This window comes from Colossoma macropomum, unplaced genomic scaffold (assembly GCF_904425465.1).
Source record: "Colossoma macropomum unplaced genomic scaffold, Colossoma_macropomum, whole genome shotgun sequence".
Lineage (NCBI taxonomy): Eukaryota > Metazoa > Chordata > Actinopteri > Characiformes > Serrasalmidae > Colossoma > Colossoma macropomum.
In genome coordinates, this window is record NW_023494799.1 from 7,799,946 (window position 1) to 7,820,148 (window position 20,203).

The window sequence follows — 20,203 nt, forward strand, 5'->3', positions numbered from 1 at the left end:
ACTTTTCCGTGGACACAGGTGGGTTAGTGGCCGAGGCATCAGCTGACACAATGAATTATTGAACTTTCATCAATAATTTAAAAGCTGGAGTTTCATTAAAAATGTAAAGGGCTAACAGATCAGGTAGAAAATGTTACATTTCTAAAAAATATAGACAGGGTAAAGGTCGGTTGTCCATCTGCTATTATAACTATAACAGTGTGGCATCACTGTTGACTTAAAAATTCTCGGTTAGATGCTGAAGAGCCTTTAGTGAACTTAAATTTGAGGTGTTGATACTACTAACGATTAGCATACTTCATTGGCATCTTAAGTTTCAAAAATCAACTTCGTTTTTAAGTAATAAATACTTTTTTCTTTAAAGGTGGAGTAAATGGTTATGTTCCGTAGACAGGAGCAGAACATGTTGGTAGTGTTGGATCTAGGGCTGGGTAATATGACACTTATTGTTATTGTGATAAATCACAATATGCCTTTCTGATCATACTGTGGATATCATCAATACTTAAAAACTGCTTCCTAAGTGTGCGTTTTATTAAAAAAAAACAGTCTAATTGGATTTAGTGCAGTACAGTGTGTTAAATGTTGAAGACAAGTAATTTATAGTTTTTGATAGTATTTTTAAAATGTGGTGCTACTTAAATGTCGTAAAACATAGTGTGATATGTATCATAATAAACTTTATGAAGTATCGTGACATTGCATTTTGCCATATCGTCCACCTCTAGTTGCATATTTTCTAGGGATGCACCTATATAGGAATTGGGGGCTAACACTGTTATCCAATATTTTTGCATATATAGATCTACTGATGGAAATAGATTAAGATTTACAAAATCTAGAATTTGGGTCTGAACTACCATGAATAGCATTACAGAGAATTTAGGGTTACAAATACAGTATAATTAATGAAAAATAGACATTTAGCATAGAAGCCAGAGTCAAATGTTGGTTTAATTTTTTTCTTTTCTTTTTTTTTTTTGATAATAATATGATTCAGATAACATTGTGCACTTCTAATAATTTTATTAAATATCCCATAATGATAATAATAAGAATAAAAATGTCTGATGCTACACCACTGACTGGACCTTTCTTCTGCACTTCTTGACTCAAATTCCTTAGTGTAGCGTTAAAATCACATTCAAATATATCATTACTGACAAAATGGAAAATCCACTGATTTTCCAAAATGCCTGTATAATTCAGTGGTTGAGATATGAACAAAGCACAGATTCCTTTACGGTGGTGCTGATAGGAACCAGGGGTCACAATATCTACAACACAAATATAGATATTTATTTACTATCTAAAGCAACCAGTGAACCTACACGTCTTCTGAGTTTATATATGTAATGTTAATGATGATAAAATAGTGGTAAATCTGAAAAAAAAAAAAACACGTTTTCTTTGGGGACTATTTTGCCAAAGAACACCCTTCGTGTATCCCTCCACTATGAATAGATTAAAAGATGTTTTAGGCCAAAAATGATCGTTAAACAATGTCTGGGAGATCAGGCAGTTTATTTATAACCATTTCATGTAATAACTTTCTGTGAGGGAGCTTTTAGAGGTGGATGTCTGGTTCCTATCACCTCCACTGTAAACAGTTCCTACTCGGTAGTTTAATTAGAGCGGAGCGTTTCACACCAAACCGCTCTGAATGTTTTTAACCGTTTAATTATGCAGACGTTTTGAAAAAAATCGGTGGAGTTGCCCTGTAAAAAAAAGTTATACCTTTTAGCAGCATAACTAAACTTCTGAGAGGTTCAGTTACGCTAAATAAACCTCCCAGAAAACGAGGTTAGAGAAGTTAGCTAAGGCTAAACTGTAGTTTCTCTTCAGCTAATCTCGCGCTCTGCCTGTGGAAAGTTGCATGGAAACGCGGCGCGTGCATAGCAACGGACTTTCTTACTGTCCAGCAGGAGGTCTCTCTCTCTCTCTCTCTCTCTCTCTCTCTCTCTCTCTCTCTCTCTCTCTCTCTCTCTCTCTGTAGTCTGTATCATGAGGAATGTCAGAAACACGGCGGTTTATTTAGTTTCCTCCCTTTTACGGACCTGTTCTGTGATGTTATCTGCTCCACTGCGCTAATCAGCTGAAGATGGCCGCGTCGCTCAAGTCCAGTCCGTCACCGCCTGTTCTCCCAAAGCCAGAGAGCCGCAGGAGGAGACTCAACACCTCTGTGGTGTCTTCTGTGGAGGAAAGCGACGGTGAGTAAGTTAGTTAACTCACTCATACAGCCCGAGGAGTTTAAGAACTACTCACGTTTACACACTGACTTACAAATTAAATACAGTTTCTCCTCCACATTTTCTCACTCTTCGAATTATCTGCTCCACCTTAAATGGTGAAGCGGTTACGTTCTGGCGCCTGCAGGAATGGAGCTGCTGCTGCACCATTTAAGGTGGAATGGAACCTTTAAACGAAATTAACTTACTCCTCATTTTTCCTGATTCAGCTCCAGGTCTGATTCGCTGTTGCTTCCCCAGAGGAAAAAGAAATACCCAGACAGCGAGCATTAATCACTGACTTGATAAGGTCGGCACCCCGCCGACTGTTTGCCACTTCTGGACCACCCTTGGACCACCCAAACTATTGTACTGCATACAAGCTCTGCCTAGTTTTTAATCTCTCCAAACAGATTTTAAATGCATTTTTCAAATGCAAGTCTTTTGTTTCAGAAAATAAACTAAGACAAATATTACAAATGCCTGAGAGAGAAAAAAATAATGACATGGCCTAATATAATTTTTTTTTATCGAAAATGTTGCTGACACTGTGCTGGAGTAAAATTATTTATGAAACTAATTTACAAAGTATAACTAAAGAAAGGAAGGAAAAATAAGTAAGTTGGACTGTGAGTGGAAAATAAGCAATGATAAGTGGAATTTGGTCTAATACTCTGCTTAAACACCGGTGGGCCGCCCAGAAAATGCTGAGCAAAACGCCAGTGGACCGCCAGCTTTGCCATCAGTGGCCCAGCAGTGGCCCATTATTCTCTTGCTATCAGGAATATTCGAAATTAGATCTCCTCTTAATCTCAAGTATCACTGTTGGTGGTGGCTGAAAAATAACCCTTGTCACACATATAGATTAATTCTTTTGTTTCTGACTCATCTCACCGTAGTCCTAGTTGAATAATATTTCCATAAGAAAAGTGTAAGATCTCATAATTTTCTTATACAGATCTGTTCTATATCACAGAACTCTGTCAGCAGTCTGTCAGTGCAGAGGGAGAACTCATGCTTTCTGCATTTATTACTAAAACGACTTACAGTGAAGTGCCTACGTTAATCTCTTCTTGTCTCCTGGGGGGTGGGGGTTAGGAGAAAGAAACAAATCACAAATCAGTGATCATTGATTAAAACAATATTGAGATCTACTTTATTTCTTTGAGACAATCTTAAGAAATCTCAAGAATGTTTTAGGCCAAAAGTATCACAAAAAGGAATAGGGCCTAACAAACTTAAGCTCCTATACTGATAGGTGCTTGATGTGCTAAGAAGTTCTTAGTACATCAAGGCACCTCTAGAGAACTTCTGGACTGGATTTTGGACCTAATTTTGATTTTGTTTTTTTTTGTTTTTTTTGTTTGGTTTTTTTTTTTCAACATTTTAAAGTCGTTTTTTAGTAGTTACTTCTTCTTCTACTTTCACTGAAATAACAGCCGTTTTTCTTGAGAGCTGTTCTGCCCATCTCTGTATTTTGAGATCTGACTGACCTGACTGTGAACATGTCCAAAGACTAATATTTATCATGTATGCTCATATTTTCAGTCAGGCAGTCATGGGGCAGTCGTGGGCTGGAGGTTAGGGAACCAGCCCTGTGAATGGAAGGTTGCTGGCTTGATCCCCAGAGCTGACAGTATGTGACTGAGGTGCCCTTGACCAAGGCCCACACCCCCACAACTACTCCCTGGGCGCTGCGGATAGAGCTGCCCACCAGTCTGGGCAAGTGTGCTCACTGCCCCCTAGTGTATTTGGTGTTTCACTGCATGGTTGGGTTAGATTGCGGAAGTGAAATTTCCCTGTTGTGGGACTAATAAGGTCTCTTAATTTAATTCCTTAACAAGCCGTCATTCACTCTTCTTTCCCTTTTTCTCATCTTCATCTATGCAGGTGTTCCTGAACTCCCTGAACTCCCAGAATTAAAGGAGACATCACCACTGAGCGACCAAGCCCAGTTGCAGATTCTGCCTCTGCAAAACGATTTAATACCAGACGAACTGCTCACCACCCTCACCTCAGCCGTCTGCGCCCAGGGCAGACTGGGCCCACCCAGGCTGACCAAAACCCCAAAACACTTAAAGGTTTGTGCAGAAATCAGACGAAGCTACCGTCTCCATCTTTTATTGCAGTCATCCAACCACGTGCTGGTTTTATTGTAGGTTTGTGGAGTACGCGCACCCGATCCAGTATGGCACCATTCTTTTGGCCGCAAAAAATACCAGTACTTTCTTGATCAACCCACGTCAGTGACCGGAGCTGGCAGGTTAAGGACCTACAATCAAGAATGCTTATATACTGAAGTGTTTATGTCATGCAGTGTAACTGTCACCTAGACAAACAAGGTACTGTTGCCAAATTCAGTATCAAAGCCTCACTGTCTGTATCTGTATGTGAATAGGGATATCTCCTTTCTTTGTGATGCCCTGGCAGCTCAGAAGCAGCGAATGCCCCTCCCGCCGATGACTGACAGGAGCACCACTCAATCAGTTGATATTCAGAAGGCAGGTGTAAGACAATGGTTATTCTAACCATAACATTTCTGTACATGATTACGTTTATCTTCTGATTTTAAATGCAGGATACACTTTCCATGGAGACTTTAATCCCAGCAGAATATCACATAGTGAAACATAAAGGGCTGAGAGGACTGCAGTGTTATGATGAGTAAGTACTGCAGCTCTGGTTAGAAATTAAAAGGAGAATTTCTAATTTCTGTGTCAGTCAGAGTGGTTTGTTGTTAAATGGTTGATTATTGAGAAACTTCCCAACTCGATTTCTTCACTGTGGTGGTAAATCTAAAAAAATCTGTTTCATTTGGGGACTGTTTTGCCTCACAATACCCTGTATGTATCTCTCTGCTATGAATGGCTTTTAAAAAAATACATTTCAGGCCAAAACTTTTTAAAACTCTTAAACCTACTGTAAAACAATGAGTGCATTTACATACACTTAATAATCCGATAACTGCAGAAAATCAGATTTTGTCAGTAATCCGATCAACGTGTTATATGCACTTGAGTATTCAGATAATGTGCAAACTCCAGGTCTACATGAGTCAGACAGTAATCGGATTTCTGCTTTGCAGCCAGCCAATAAACTTGCAGAAGATGACGTGACGTACACGTAGCATAAAACTTAAACACATGCGCAGACTGAGAAATCCAAAAGAAATCGGAGTAAGAGTTTACATACACTGAGAAATCTGATTACTGAGCTAAAATCCAGCTCTCTTCATCAGATTTCCTAATCAGATTTCTAGACCTTACTCTGATCTAAGAAATCAGAGTATGCTGTTTACGTGACCATTTGAATAATCAGAGAACTGCAGAAATCCGATTATGATAGGCTTATTGAGTGCATGTAAACACACTCATAGTCTGAGTCATCAGGCAGCATATTTTTAATCATTTTATATAATAACTTTCTGTGATGGAGCTTTTAGAATCATTAAACTATTCAGACGCCTGGTTCCTATCACCACTACTGTGAACATTCCTGACTTGAAATGCGCCGTTTCTCTACAACGGTGCATTTCACATGCTGAAATTTTGAAAAAACGGTGGAATTCCCCTTTAACCCTTTAATGTTTTTGCTCAACCATTTGGTAGAGCACATTTTGAGTCACTATACATGCCACGAAGTGCCATCTCAACCATTTGGTAGACGTGAATATTTTAAAAATTGTGGGGTCAAAAAAATGGAAAAAACCAATCGTTTTTATTGCTGCCCCAAGCAAATAAAAAATACAAAAATTGCTTATTCTCTTGGTGAGGACATCAAAGAGTTAAACTTACAAATCCTTTTTAGCTGACTTCCATGTTAACACAGCATTACTCTCATTAAAAAACTTACATACATTTTTCAGGGATCTTGTACACGATTTGGAAAAGCCAGCTGTCCTTTGCATGGTGTGAACATTTCATGATGAATGGGCCAATAGAAATACAAAATGGCATGAAATGAAATGAGATGTTGAGGATTTTCTCCTGTATTTTGTCAATATGAAATTTTCTTACAACAGTCGTGGTAGGAATACATTTTTTTTCCATTTTATTTCAGCAAATTCACAGTTCTGTTAGAGGACGATAAAAAGAAGCTCAAAGTCTTTCCATCAATGTGAGTATTAATAAAATCCAAAAGCTGCTGTTTGTTTGTGCTATAATGTTTACTTACAGTGATCATGACTATGCAATGTAGTATGTGTTATCATGCTATAACGTAGCTAAAGCTTGTTAAAAACAGTTGTGTCCTCTGATGGTCATTAGGAAGCCCAGTGGACGTCTGGAGGCAGTGCAGCTAATGAAAGTGATGGATGATATGCTGGAGAAAGCAGGCGTCAATCAAGAGTTTGAGGAGCTCACTGGCCTCTCACAAGTATGCATTTCTAAACTGACTGAGCATCATGAGGTTCAGTGATTGACAGTATTCACTAGACTCAATTTATACATGACTGTATTATTTCTCATTTGCTTCTAGTAAAATGCTTTGCCTACAGTATACACATTGACCAGTTAGGCGCTTCACTCATTTGAACAGCATTATTTCAATCCAAATATCATTATGAAAACCAGGATAGCTGAGTTTATTAGGACTAATTAGGGCCAGACTGATATGAACATTTTGCCACAACACCAATTTAATGAGCTTAAAATTCTAATAATCGATAATGTCAGCAAATGTAATATAATATGGACAAAAAATTAAATAGAATCAAATAGGTTTTGTTGAACAGTGCTTCAGTGGGAGCGTCTGATTGGGAAATGTCAGTTGTCAAACATGATTATTACCATATAGGTGCACTTTGTAGATCTACAATTACAGACTGTAGTCCATCTGTTTCTCTGCATACTTTGTTAGCCCCCTTTCACCCTGTTCTTCAGTGGTCAGGACGCCCACAGGACCACCACAGAGCAGGTATTATTTGGGTGGTGGGTCAATCTCAGCACTGCAGTAACACTGACGTGGTGGTGGTGTGTTAGTGTGTGTTGTGCTGGTACGAGTGGATCAGACACAGCAGTGCTGCTGGAGTTTTTCAACACTGTGTCCACTCACTGTCCACTCTATTAGACACTCCTACCTTCTTGGTCCACCTTGTAGTTGTAAAGTCAGAGACGATAGCTCATCTGCTGCTGCACAGTTTGTGTTGGTCGTCCTCTAGTCCTTCATCAGTGGTCACAGGACGCTGTTGGCTGGATATTTTTGGTTGGTGGACTATTCTCAGTCCAGCAGTGACACTGAGGTATTTAAAAACTCCAGCAGCACTGCTGTGTCTGATCCACTCAGACCAGTGCAACACGCACTAACACACCACCACACGTCAGTGTTACTGCAGAGAATGATCCAACTCCCAAATGACTCCTGCTCTTTGGTGGTCCTGTGGGGGTCCTGACCTACAGTCTGTAATTACAGAGCTACAAAGTGCTCTTATATGTGCGTGGAGCTGATGTAATGGACAATGAGCGTGGAAACAAGGAGGTGTTCCTAATAAAATGCTAGGTTAGTGTATCAGTCTAGTCTTACTGGAACAGTAACAAAAACAGCCTGTTTATTTTCAAGGCATTAAGAAAGGTTGGAAAATGGTCATGTAAAACTGGATTACTGCTGTTTTTGGTGCATTAGACCGATTTTAAGACTGATAGTATTTGCTGATTTGCTGATTTAAATTTACACACATGTTGAATAATCCGTGGAATTTTATTGGACAAATGATATAATAAGAAAAAGAACACACAGACACTTCTTTTGTGTTTTAGATGCAAGGTCTGCTTGAGTTGGTCCGTGTGGAGCAGAACATCTACAACATTGTGTTTCACGAGCTGATCCGGCAGGTGAGTGTGGAGTGTGCAGAGAGGGGCCAGCTGCTAGCCAAACTCAGGTGAGTGTGTGTGGTATTCAGATATGTTTTTTAAAATTTAAATGAGATCAGAATCTATTTAGTTAAAATATCAAGTCCGAGTCCTGCCTCTTCATGATAATGTGGATGTTAATTTGGTCTCACTTCATTTTTATGGTACACTTTAGCCCTCTAACGATTATCTACAGTGTTCAAACTGTTAATAAACTATCAGGTAATTCTCAACAGTGTTGGGGTTGGAGTAAGGATTAGTATCAGGGTTAGGAGCTGGGTGAGGTTTAGGTTTTGGGCTAAGTTTAGAGTTAGGATCAGGCTAAGGGTTTGGGAAAATTAAGGTGAATCTAATTGATGTTCAGGTGAATGTAAGTTGTTAATTGTAAGTGTAAACCTGAAGTTTAAACCTAAATGTTACCATCAATTCTTCTGATTTTTCTTTCATTTTCGCTTACATTGTCATCATTTTATTGCTGCATGTATTGGTGCCTTGGGGCACTACTACAATCCAAAAGCCTCTGTATGAATAAAGTCACCTTGCTTTGCCTGTAGGCGGCGGTATGTTGCTCTGCTGGACCGTATCCCACGGCAACTTAAGGGTCTGCATACAGAGACCCTGGCACAGAGAGCTCTGAACCGACGGCTGACAGAGGAGCTCATCTGCTTCAAGCGCTCCATCACACAGCTTAATGAGTAAATCCCCTTTTTAATATTACATCACCTACACAATCCTACACTCTTAAAAACATGGTTCTTCAAGGGTTCTTTGGAAAAGAAAATGGTTCTATATAGTCAAACAACCCTTTGCACGATTAAAGTGTTCTTTGCATCATGAAAGCGATCTTCAGATTGATGGAGGCTGCGCTGCAGATGGTTATATGTATAATCTTTTTGAAAATGGTTCTATATAGTGATGTCAAGCTTGTAACAATAGAAGAACACTTTTGGGTGCTATACAGAACCATTTTCAAAAAGGTTTTATATAGAAGCGTCTATAGCACATTCATGCACATTTTCCATCTATCTGAAGAACCTTTTAATGATGCAAAGAAACCCTTTAATCATGCAAAGAGTTCTTTGAGTGTTCATGGTTCTATATAGATCTATTCTCTTTGCTAAAGAACTCCTGAAGAGCCTTGCAACACCTCTCATGTTCTAAACTGCCATCTGTATATCAACATGCATTAAAATGATCTCATTGACATTCTAAACTAACTACAGATTGTATATGGCTGCTGTTGGACCAAAACCTTGTAAGACATAAATTGAAAATACCTACTGTCCTTTATACTGTGTGTAAATTTCACAATAAATGGACCTAAAGAAACAGCCCAAAATTACTAGGAAAAATGTCTGGTTCTGTTGACTTACATTAAAACTAAAGTATGTTTTTCCTTCTATAAAGTTTAACGAGGTTTTAGTCCGACAGCAGCAATATGTTTATAATAACAACAATGAAATCATGAAGAATTCTGCTCTGTGCGGTGAAAGCATCATCAGTTGCCCCTCTGTTAGCCACCTGCATACGTTCTGGTGTTGCTCTATTGCTGTGCTGCAGAGAGCTGAGTAAGATGAGGGAGTGTGATGAGCATGTGTCCATGCAGGCCAAGAGGGCCCAGGAGCAGCTGGCCAAAGCACTTGAGCAATCACAACGCAACTCTGAGTGAGTGAACATAAGACAAATATTACTCGGAAGACTGAAGAATATGGCCTTCAGTAAGACTGATTTTCAAAAATGCCTGCAAATAACGTAGAGTAGTGTGGTGTAGTATGTAAGAGGTAGATTTCTGTTGCAGTTTGGTTGGGGAGTACCATGACCTATATGAGATGCAGAGGAGAAGGCTGGAGGGACAGGTGGCCACACTGACTGAGGAGAGGGACTTATGGAGCAAGGTCACCTACAGCCTCGCTCTTAAGGTCAGACCACACAACTCATGGGCTCTTTTTATGTTTTTTTTTGTTAAATATTTTTATTAACGCTCTCCGTTATACATATAAAAATGAGGAGGAAGAAACACAACATATGTAATAATGGAGGCATATAATTCTTCATTAAGTCTCAGAAATTTTCCCATGTAGCAATAAAGTCTTTTAGTTTACACCAAAAATACACATTTTGGTACATTAAGGCAGCTTAATTGAGACTATACTGGACAATTTATCCAATACTTCCCAAAACTTCTTTACAGTGGGATATTGCTATTTACTATTCAGTACTGTACTATACTATAGTATAATTATCTTTGTGAGCTTACAAGCTCGCATACTTTATGCAGTTTTTATTTTAGCTTATCCGTCTATGAATGATAGCGTGCCTCTTTTGCATCGACTAGTCCAGGGGTCGGCAATCCAAAGTTAAGAAGAGCCATGTTGTCAAGTTTCAACAAAAATCTAACCACCTTGGGAATCACAACATATCATGTTTATTTTATTTATTTCACCATCTTGGCTGTAAATATGTGTGTTCTAATATCCTACTATAGGCTAAAAAATATATAAAACGCAGACTTACTTTGCTCTGCTTTAAGCTTTAGCTCAGCTATAGCCACTTTCCTCACATCTCTGGCAGGAAAATTTTCCTCAAAAGTAGAATAGTTTCTTTTAAAATGTCTCTCAATGTTCAACTTTTTACAAGGCTGAAGTCAGCTTGTCAGTCACCAGCTTCTTGTTTGAATTTTCCCGTTCCACCTTAAATTCCACCAGAATGTAGCGAACTATGTAGCTAACTGCTGCACCATATAAGGTGGAACGTGGAAAGCCGAACAAGAAGCTGGCGAGCGAGACCTCAGCTTCGTAACTTTTTAGTGTTTGACAGTTTCTCATTGCAGACTGAACATTTCAGGAAACCAGCTGAGTGCTTATAAATAAGTCCATTCATCTCCAGATAAACAATGTTTGTCTTAAATCTTTCTATTTGCCTTTTGTTAGCTATTAGCTAGGCGAGATTCTTGTCTGCGTCGCTATGGTGACCAGCTGTCTGCGCACCAACCTTCAGGGTTAAAGGGTGAATTAGCAGTTACAGGCTACATTAACTCCAGTGTTTAAGACCTTTTATTGTTAAAACTGTGCTGGATGATCAGCAGAGCTTTATTTTATTGCAGATGAGGATTATTTTACTTTTACCTAAAAATCTAATTCTGCTGTGAAGCTGCAACAGGGCAGTAAAAGAGCCGCATGCGGCTCCGGAGCCACGTGTTGCCGACTCCTGGACTAGTCGCAGGCTTTGTTGCATAGCACGTTCGTTCATCCAGTTTGCACAGCCTCCATGTGGTGACATAGAAAAAAAACGTCCTCGTTAGGAGTCTTGCCTAAGGAGTTATCTACTACTGTATTCCTACCACTGCATAATAATCACAGACAATGATCTGAATCTTGTATTAATTGTTAATTGTGTGCTGTGTAGTCAACTTCCAAAGCCTTACTGTTTTTAAGAGATCTTGTCTGTGTTGTAAGACCTGAGTCTAAATTACAGCTCACTTCCAGGTTATTAAGTTAAATAACCTGCAGCTGGTCAGCAGGCTTCATGTTAGTGAGCAGACATGGAGCAAAACGGCAGAGCACTTCACTGTCTTTCTGACCACAAAGGTACAAACACTCCTCATACAGTTCTTTACACTGGACTTCTTCCAAAGACGTTTGTTCTCTGTTACGAATGACAGAGAAACTGAGGAAGGTTTCCTTGCATTCCTCTGCTTTCTAGGACTCTGAGGACCTGAACCGTGTCATGCAGCTGACCGAGCAGTGGGAAGAGAATTTGACCAGCTTCATGGAAAAGCTGAGAGAAACCGAGCGAAAGCAGTGTGAAAACATGAGGTCCATCCAGAATAACATTGTCAAGTGGCACAAGTTCTGTGAGGCTAACATCAGGTAAAGCAGAAGGGACATGTTACAATGTTTTTGTTTGGTTTATTTGTGATATAATTTATTTTATTTTACTTTTCTGTAGAAGCCCAGATGTGATATTTGAAAAGACTTCAGAGGAGGAGTTGTTCAGAGACTTGAAGCAATGGTCAACGGTCAGAAATGTACAATATTGATTAATTGGTTCTTAAAGCGTTGTTTTCAGAACAAGTCTTTCACACTATGACTGTCATTTCTGCGAAAGATGTTAACCATGGAGTGTGAACGGTATGGAGGAGAAGACCTTCTCTCTGGTCAGGAGACTCTCAACACACTTATTCAGCTGCAGGAAGAATGGGTGGAGGTGTGTCTGCAGCTGTTCAGGAGACATCCAGCCCCAGATGGAGAGCCACCTCAGGGTCAGGCGGCCATGAGGGAGCTGAGCGGTGCTGTCACTGAGCTCCATAAGCAGCTGGGCACCCGTATCAATGGAGAGAGCGGTGAGACTTGGCAGACGTCTTGCTGTCGCCGGAATAAGGTTCTAAAACAACTAAACCAGAAATGGGCGATCACTGTGCAGTTTGCCCATATGGAAAAAAAATAAAATATTTTAAATGTATTTATCAAATATATTTTTTGCAATATATGAAAATGGCCAAAAAAGTATTTGTTGAATATATATTTAAAACACATTTATTTGTTTTTGAAATATTTTTTCAATTGTATGTAGTTTTAATTAAGGTTACAGATATAATTAAACACACATGAACTGAATGAACAGTGCTGACTTCTGTGTTTTGTACTGTACTTTTCATTAACTATATACATATGCGCTCATGTACACGTGTCATACTGCCCTCTTCTGCTACAGGCATTCATCAACAGTTGATGTCTCTGAGTGGAGGAATGGATTTCTGGGCCAACAAACTGAAGTCCTTTATTAGTCAACCTGAAGTTTTGCCTCACTCTGATTGGCTAAAGCTGGAGAAGGCCTTAGGGAGCTGGGTGAAGTTGTCTGAGGAGGCCCTGCTGAACGTTGACAGCACCCAGCCAGAGGGTGAGAAGATAAAACAGAAGCTGCACATCAGGTAAGAGTTTTAGGAGCCAGTCGGTGCAGGCTGCATAATTGATTTGTCTCTAAACCCTTTGCCCCTGTGGCAGGATTGAAATCGATGATGTCTTCAGCTCACTAAGGGAGTTCATCTTGTCTCAAAACAACTTCTTCGACTATGAAAACATGACACTGTGTGAAGAGGTATAGCATTTTCATGTTTAAGTATGTTGAGTGTGAACTGTTTTCTGGTCAGGCTCAGGAAAGCTGATGTTGTTTGTAACAAACAGGTCAGTTCCATGCACACTCTGCTGACCCGCTGGATGGTAGACTTGCTGCTGCAGATGGTGCCCGATCGTCTTGATGACCAGGAGCCGCCTTTTCCAGCAAACACAGAATTGAGCATCTTAAAGGATGTGTCTCTTCAGAAGCTGGAGGAAGATGCCAAGAGTCTCTCTCAGAAACTGCACTACTTCTCCAAATACATCACAGGGTACTGACTGTCTAACCTGAAGCAATTTTAGAATATCAGATTTATCTTCATTATTGGATGCTAATTCAAGTCATACTTAGGATTGCGAGAGGCAGTCTTTCTGTGGTTAATTCGTGCGGTGCAGTAGTCCCTAAAAGTATTTTAAGTATGTATCCACAGGTAAACCCTACTGAAGTTCTTTAGGTTGCTTTATAAAATATTTAACGAAATCATATTAGCTCTGGAGAAAAACACTTACAGTACGACATCACACTCATTCTTTGTATGAATCTTAGTTTGATTCTTTGATTCTGATTGTTTGTTTGGAGAAAGCCAGAGCTCATATTCATGACACTTGTCAGAGTAGGAGTGTTCAGGGCCGGACCTACAACTAATTGGGGCATCCAAAAAACACAGAGAGTCCCGGAGGTGACAGCGTTCTCTTACACACATAAAAACAGCTAAGGAAAATACAGGACAAAAGTGTATAGTAGATCTGCCCAAAGGAGCCACACATTTAAGAGAGAATAAACAAGAGAGTAGACCTGTGCCTAGGCCAGTGATGGTTCACCAAATTACCAAACAGACCACAGTGATGGTAAAAACTCATTTACCACCAGTTTAAAACCCCCTCAATAATTTAATGGAACATAATGAAATTGTGCTCATCTTTGTCAGTTCTCAAAGCCCATGCTAAGCTTAACCTACACTCATCCTGGCCACCTGGGGAACCTCGCGCCTCTGCCTCCCTTTATCGGGGTGTTTGGTCTGTCTGTCTGGAGACCAGATAAACGCTGCCAAAATGAAGTTGGTTTCAGCATCACTGCAGCTGTCTGGAACCCTTTCGGTATTAAACTGGACAATCAAGGAGAACCAGAAAACATGGAGGAGGCCATTTACCAACACTGTTTTAAGAGAATACTTATGAAAAAAGGGAATATGTCAAATATGTGACAACACTTAAAACACAATCACCCCCACGCCTTCGCCCAGCTAATACCATCTTGTCTCGTCTGAGAGTCCCCCTGAATCCCATAAACCAGAGAGACATTGACAATTTGTTTTTAAATGAAAAGTAAGATAATTGGGCATTGCACAACTAATTAGCCTCATAACGCCGGCCCTTAGGAGGCTGATCCTGTTCCTGCTAGTAACATTGTCATAAATAAGAGAGGAATCTGATCCCAGATCAGCCCTTCTACTCTAACAAGCTTTGTGAATACAGGTCCTGGAAGAGAACTCCATCCAGACTGCACTGTACTGTAAAGCGCAGAGGTGGAAAAGTCAAACAGCAGAGTGCTCTTTCTCTTAAACTCAGATGTGTACAAAGGCAGTTTGAGTGCAAAACTGCAGAAATCTGCACAATAACAATCTAAAACATACTCTTTGCCTTTTAAAAGAATACTTTGCCAGAAGTCTTGGAATGATCTGTTTAAATTAAATGAATATTTTGTGTTTTTTTTAAGTATGGCGCAACTGTCCAAATACTTTTGAAGGCCTCTGAATAACTCCAGAATGACCTAGCTTTGTTTGATCCTCACCTGCAGCTCTTGTCAGGCCATTGTGGAGGAGCAGGTCCAGAAGAGCCTGAGCCAGGATGAAAAAGAGAATGAACTGTACCAGCTCTCCAAGCTTCAGGTAGCAGCTTCTACCGTCCTCACAGCTTCATTAGTAAAAATCAAGAAACATCTAATATTTTTTGGCAGAGCAGGACCATCGTCTCCTGTCGCTACATCTACTGGTAAACATTCAGAAAGGTCATGAAGTGTTGTCCTCTGTGTGTGTGCGATGTTCAGAGGGAATGTGCCGAGTGGGTGGAGGTGTGTCAGATCCTGCTGTCTGATATGACGGGACGTCCTGTGGAGCTGCAGCGGGAGGGGAAAGCTGTGCCTCAGTCTGTCACTGACATCCCATCAACAATGGCCAGCGTGGACTCTCTAGTGAGCTTTATCTCATCTCTTCTGCCCTGTGTTAATCTTTGTGAGCATGTTCCTCACTTCTGTTTCACCTCAGTATGAAATCCACCTTCAGAAGATAAATTAATCCAGTTGACACAGATTTTATTGTGCATTTAGTGCCTTCTTCACTACTACAGCTTTTGCAGGAGTGTGGAAAGTAGTCAGAAGTATAGTTTCTTTAATTAAAAAATGACTCAAGTAGAAGTGAAAATAGTCTAACCTGAGTTCCATGTAGAACTGGAGGTACATCTAGCATCTACTCATGTAAGAACTGAAGTTTGTTTGGCTCTGTTCTTCTCTTTTGGAATTCCTTTGGTCTAAAATAAAATTGTATTGCTCCAAAGTAAAAAAGTGTGTGTAAAAGTACAGCAGTTCAGGAGCTGAACCAACACAACAGAATGAAATCAAACCCAGAAATGAACTTAAAAATGAAAAGTGAAGGACCGAAATGAAACTGAGGAACTAATGGTACTGAGTAAAAATACAGTACTTTGCAAAAGTCAGAGAAATATACATATACAATAATCTGCTTGACTAAGGAAGAGGAAAGTCAAGGGAAAATAAGTGAAAAAACAGTTTCTGAAACTGGAGTTCAAAAAATGAATAATAGATACAGAGAAAATGACTCCTAACAACTGTATCAAGACCTGGTAGAAACCAAAACTGCCCCCATCAGATAAACAGCACTTTGAGAGAGAGGAGAAAATCAAGCTGCTTCAGATCTGAAACAATCCACAAGGGTTTCTGTCCATCCTTACACGAGAAGACAGCTGAGTCTGAAAGGAGAAAAGTAAACACACATCAAACAAAGAAGATGCTGGTGTTCTCAGAACAATGGACTGACCACCCCAGAGTCCAGATTTCAGGATCATTGATGTGTTTGGGATCACTTGGATGGTGAGAAGCAGAGAATACCCCAAGACTGAACTTTTGGAGGTGTGGAAAAATATCCCTGCAGATTTCTTTGAAAAACTGAAAGCAAGTCTCTTGAAAAGAATGGAAACTGTAATAAAGGTAAAAAGGGGACAAGTTCAAATTTAAATTTAGTTGTTAAGGCTTCTGTGTATTTTCTGCTCTTTTCCTGATGCTGAAAAATGAATAACTTGGCAGTATTGACTGGAAATTAAACCGATCAATGGCAAACTTTGCAGAGTACTGTACCTTCAGTTCCTTACAAATATACTTGAATATACGTAAAAGTTGTATACTTTTTGAAAACTCTCAATAAAGTACAAATCCATCAAAATGTTACTTAAAGGGCCCACATCATGTAAGACAGGATTTCCTCACTTCTTTGAATGAAGGAATTTGTAAACATGAAATTTCAAAACTCCCCAGTCAATACAGCCCATGCAAAAATGGCTTGTTTTGATTTCACTGTTTTTGTGATGTCACAAAAACCAATGCATTTACATGTATCAGCTCATTCAATCAATCAATCAATCAAGCTTTATTTTCACTCAGCAATACATTGAGAGTGACCCTTATTTGCAGTGTAGCTGAGTATTTACAACATTAAAGGGACTGAAAAGAAAGGAAAATGGAATTTAAACAGGTTAAACTAATATGAACAAAATTACATAAACAAATTAACAGAAAAAGCAGACAAGATAAATAGCAAAACAATTAAGAGAACAATAATATTTGATTAAGAAGGAGAAATATAAAATAAAATCAAGATAATAAACCAATTAATAAGATTTTAACATAAAATGATAAATAGCAAGCTAAAATTTAAGAGTCAAGTAAAAAGATTATAAATGTAATAAAAATAACACAAAAATAATACAAACAGTAATACAATCGAGATAAAATAAAATAAAGTAAAATAAAATTATTAGGAAGAAAAAAGTAAATAAAAAAATAATAAAATTAAGTAAAAAGGAGAAAGGAAAAGTTAAACTAAACTAAAACAGTTACAGGCTGTCTGAAGGTGGTTAGAGATTAAAAGTTTAAAATGATTGAGTGACATGAGTGAGCTGAGTTGTAGAGACTCTTGTAGTAAATTCCAGTTCACTGATGCTCTGTAGCTAAAAGCAAATTTTCCCTGTTCAGTAAAAACTCTAGGTACCTGACAGGTGATCCAGTCACTACAGCGGGTCTGATAATTACTGTTATTTATAGAGATCATGAATGAGATTTAAGCTGGCTAATGGCCGGAGAGTGGAACTGGAATTATGTGTGAAACCTGTCTGTGTTGTCAGGTGGGTGACCATATTAAACCAGAACTGCCCGCAGAAGGTGAAAAACATGAGGAAGAGGAGCAGGAAGCCATGAAAGCAGATAGTAGGCCTCATCCGTCTAAAGAAACTGATGAGCAGGTCAGTGACATATTTACAGTTACTCTGAAAATATATTAGTCTCCAGCCAGCAGCCTGTGGCCTTCACAAAACACACAGAAATCTCACCCCCAGCTAGCCATCGCCATCACTGTCACATGAATGTACAACATATGAAATCTATGAGAGGCTCTTATTGATCCATAGCGCATAAAATACACAGTCCTGCTCCTGCAGTCCAGGAGGCTGATTTTGCTGATGGGAGTGAATATATTGTATCTATAGGGGGAGGAGGAGAAGACAGAGGAGGTCACAGATGAAGGTCCAGTTCTGAAGCTAATAGGTCATGATGGCCACATCATTGAGCAGACTTTGGGAGAAGAGACTGTGGAGCTCACTGGGGTATGTAGTCCGGCACAATTATTTACCCCTAAACCACATCCTAATAGCCTCATGGTGGAACCTAATCAATTAAGCATCAATATAAATACCTTCTGACTTGCGCTCCAGACCAATGATCTCGTAGGGCGGCCGCACACTGAGAACGCACAGCAAGCCTTCAGTGCGCTGGCTACTGTGGGAGTTCTTCAGCAGGAGTTACTGTAAGTATCATTGATAATGATTGATTGGCTTTTACATGAACTTCTGAACACATACTGAGATACAGTTTTAGCTTTTAACTGAATATACAGCCAGTGTTGATAATCCATTAAAGGGATAGACTTAAAGGACCTGTATCATGGAAAGCCATGTTTTCCTTTTGTTTTTGATATAAACTTTATTTTGAACTTATTATGGATGTGATGTTTGATATCAAAGGACATTTAAGCCCAAACCTAACAGTTTATTCCATGCATTTCAGTCCCAACTGCTTTTTGAATGAGACAAGGTACAGGGCATCTGATCATTTAAGCCATGTCTAATATGGCGCAATTAAAGTCCTGCATTCCTAATTTGCGCACGCCTGCGAGGACTGCAAGGCCAGAGGGAGTCCCATTTCTCATTGTGGCATTCAGAAGGATGCCCGCAAGCGCACTGCTCACATGGAAAATAAATATACATGAACTGTATTTGCCAAATACATTTGAAAATGTATGAAAATGGCCAAAATCGTATTTCTGCTTAATGCACTTTAGTATTCGAAAACTCATTTGTTTATTAATGTAACTTGCTGAGCTGCATTATGCTTGTAATCTGAATTGCGCCACTGTACATTCACTCATTTAGAAAAACCAACATAATCTCACACGTACACGTGCACACCCTGCATGTTACACAAATCTGTCCCAAATGCATTTAAGCCAAGTGCACTCTAGGTCTCTTGCCCCTTGTGTCTGTACATTGTTGATGTTACCAAACTGTGGACTTGGAGGAGGACCACAGGGTGCCATTTGGGACACAGCTTTACATACATCAGTCTTAAAGCCACAGTAACAGAAACAGCCTGGTTAAAAAAATGGACGTGTTATAATGAATTACGGATAATTTAGTTATATGTGGATTCAAGTAAACTACAAGAAAATTTAGAATATAGGGCCTTTAATCAGTGTCCAGGATGCCATCCTCTATGTCCAGTTCTATAATCTGCAATGGTGCCAAATCTGTTTGTCTGTGTGTGTGTGTGCGTTGGGGGATGTCAGAGCTGCAGAGGCTCGTGCCTTCAGCGCTGAGGAGAGGGCTCTAAATGCAGAGGAAGCCCTGCAGGCAGCTCTGGAGAAGATCCAGGTCTTAGAGAGACAGATTCCCCAAAGGCCCAGTCCAGAGAGCAGTGGTGAGCAGAACATATTAAAATTCACATCAGAAATGCCATCAAACATATCATATTCACTTTGTATTCCCATCACACTCTCTCAACTTTAAAGCTGTATGTGTCTGTTTAGTCATTTTGTGTAGATTTGCATATTTTGAGCTGTCCTTTACATTATGTGAAAATCTGAAGAACAGACCAATAGAAATGGCACAAAATTGCTTAGATAATTTGATTAAGAAAATGTTTTCCTTCTCCTGTAAAGTTACCATTTTGGAGATACCATGATTTTCTCTGAAAGCAACAAGTTGTTTGTTTTATGTTTTTTATATGTGGGAAATCAGTGTACAGTATGATAAATGCAGCCGTATTCATACTAGTGCCTGCAGGTAGCTTTTTTTTTTCTTCCAGTGAGCAAGAAGTCTGTTACGCCAGTTGCCAAGACGGCAGTCACTCCTGAACCCAAAGAGGTGAGCCAGAAGCCTACTTCCACCTCCAAACCCAATAAAGGCAGCAAGAAACGCTGACGCAACACATACCCTACTGATGCTCCTTGGCTGATGGAAATTTGCAGATGGATAATATTTATAACAATAAAAACAACAAAATCCAAAGTCTTTTGAATCATTTGTAGGTGGATTAATGCCTAGGTTTGTATATACAGAAGTGTTTTTGTGGGTAGCGCTTGGTAGCACTGTTGCCTCACAGCAAGAAGGGTCTGGGTTTGATTCCCCAGCTGGGTGATCAGGGTCTTTTCTGCGTGGCGTTTTCATGTTTTTC

The 20,203-nt window shown here is 39.5% G+C and overlaps 1 protein-coding gene across 1 annotated transcript; it reads left to right on the plus strand.

The window, feature by feature from the left end:
- The first annotated feature begins 2,031 nt into the window (after positions 1–2,031).
- axdnd1 (axonemal dynein light chain domain containing 1) lies at positions 2,032–19,950 on the plus strand. Its single transcript, XM_036586719.1, has 25 exons — positions 2,032–2,210; positions 4,119–4,309; positions 4,388–4,491; positions 4,627–4,729; positions 4,807–4,892; positions 6,288–6,344; positions 6,494–6,602; positions 7,982–8,103; positions 8,629–8,769; positions 9,635–9,739; positions 9,873–9,993; positions 11,560–11,661; positions 11,777–11,943; positions 12,023–12,092; positions 12,182–12,416; positions 12,788–13,004; positions 13,078–13,171; positions 13,258–13,460; positions 14,987–15,077; positions 15,236–15,379; positions 17,602–17,718; positions 17,962–18,078; positions 18,187–18,278; positions 19,317–19,447; positions 19,835–19,950. The coding sequence occupies exons 1-25, from the start codon at positions 2,102–2,104 to the stop codon at positions 19,948–19,950; spliced, it is 3,144 nt and encodes a 1,047-aa protein (XP_036442612.1). The 5' UTR covers positions 2,032–2,101.
- Positions 19,951–20,203: the final 253 nt, after the last annotated feature.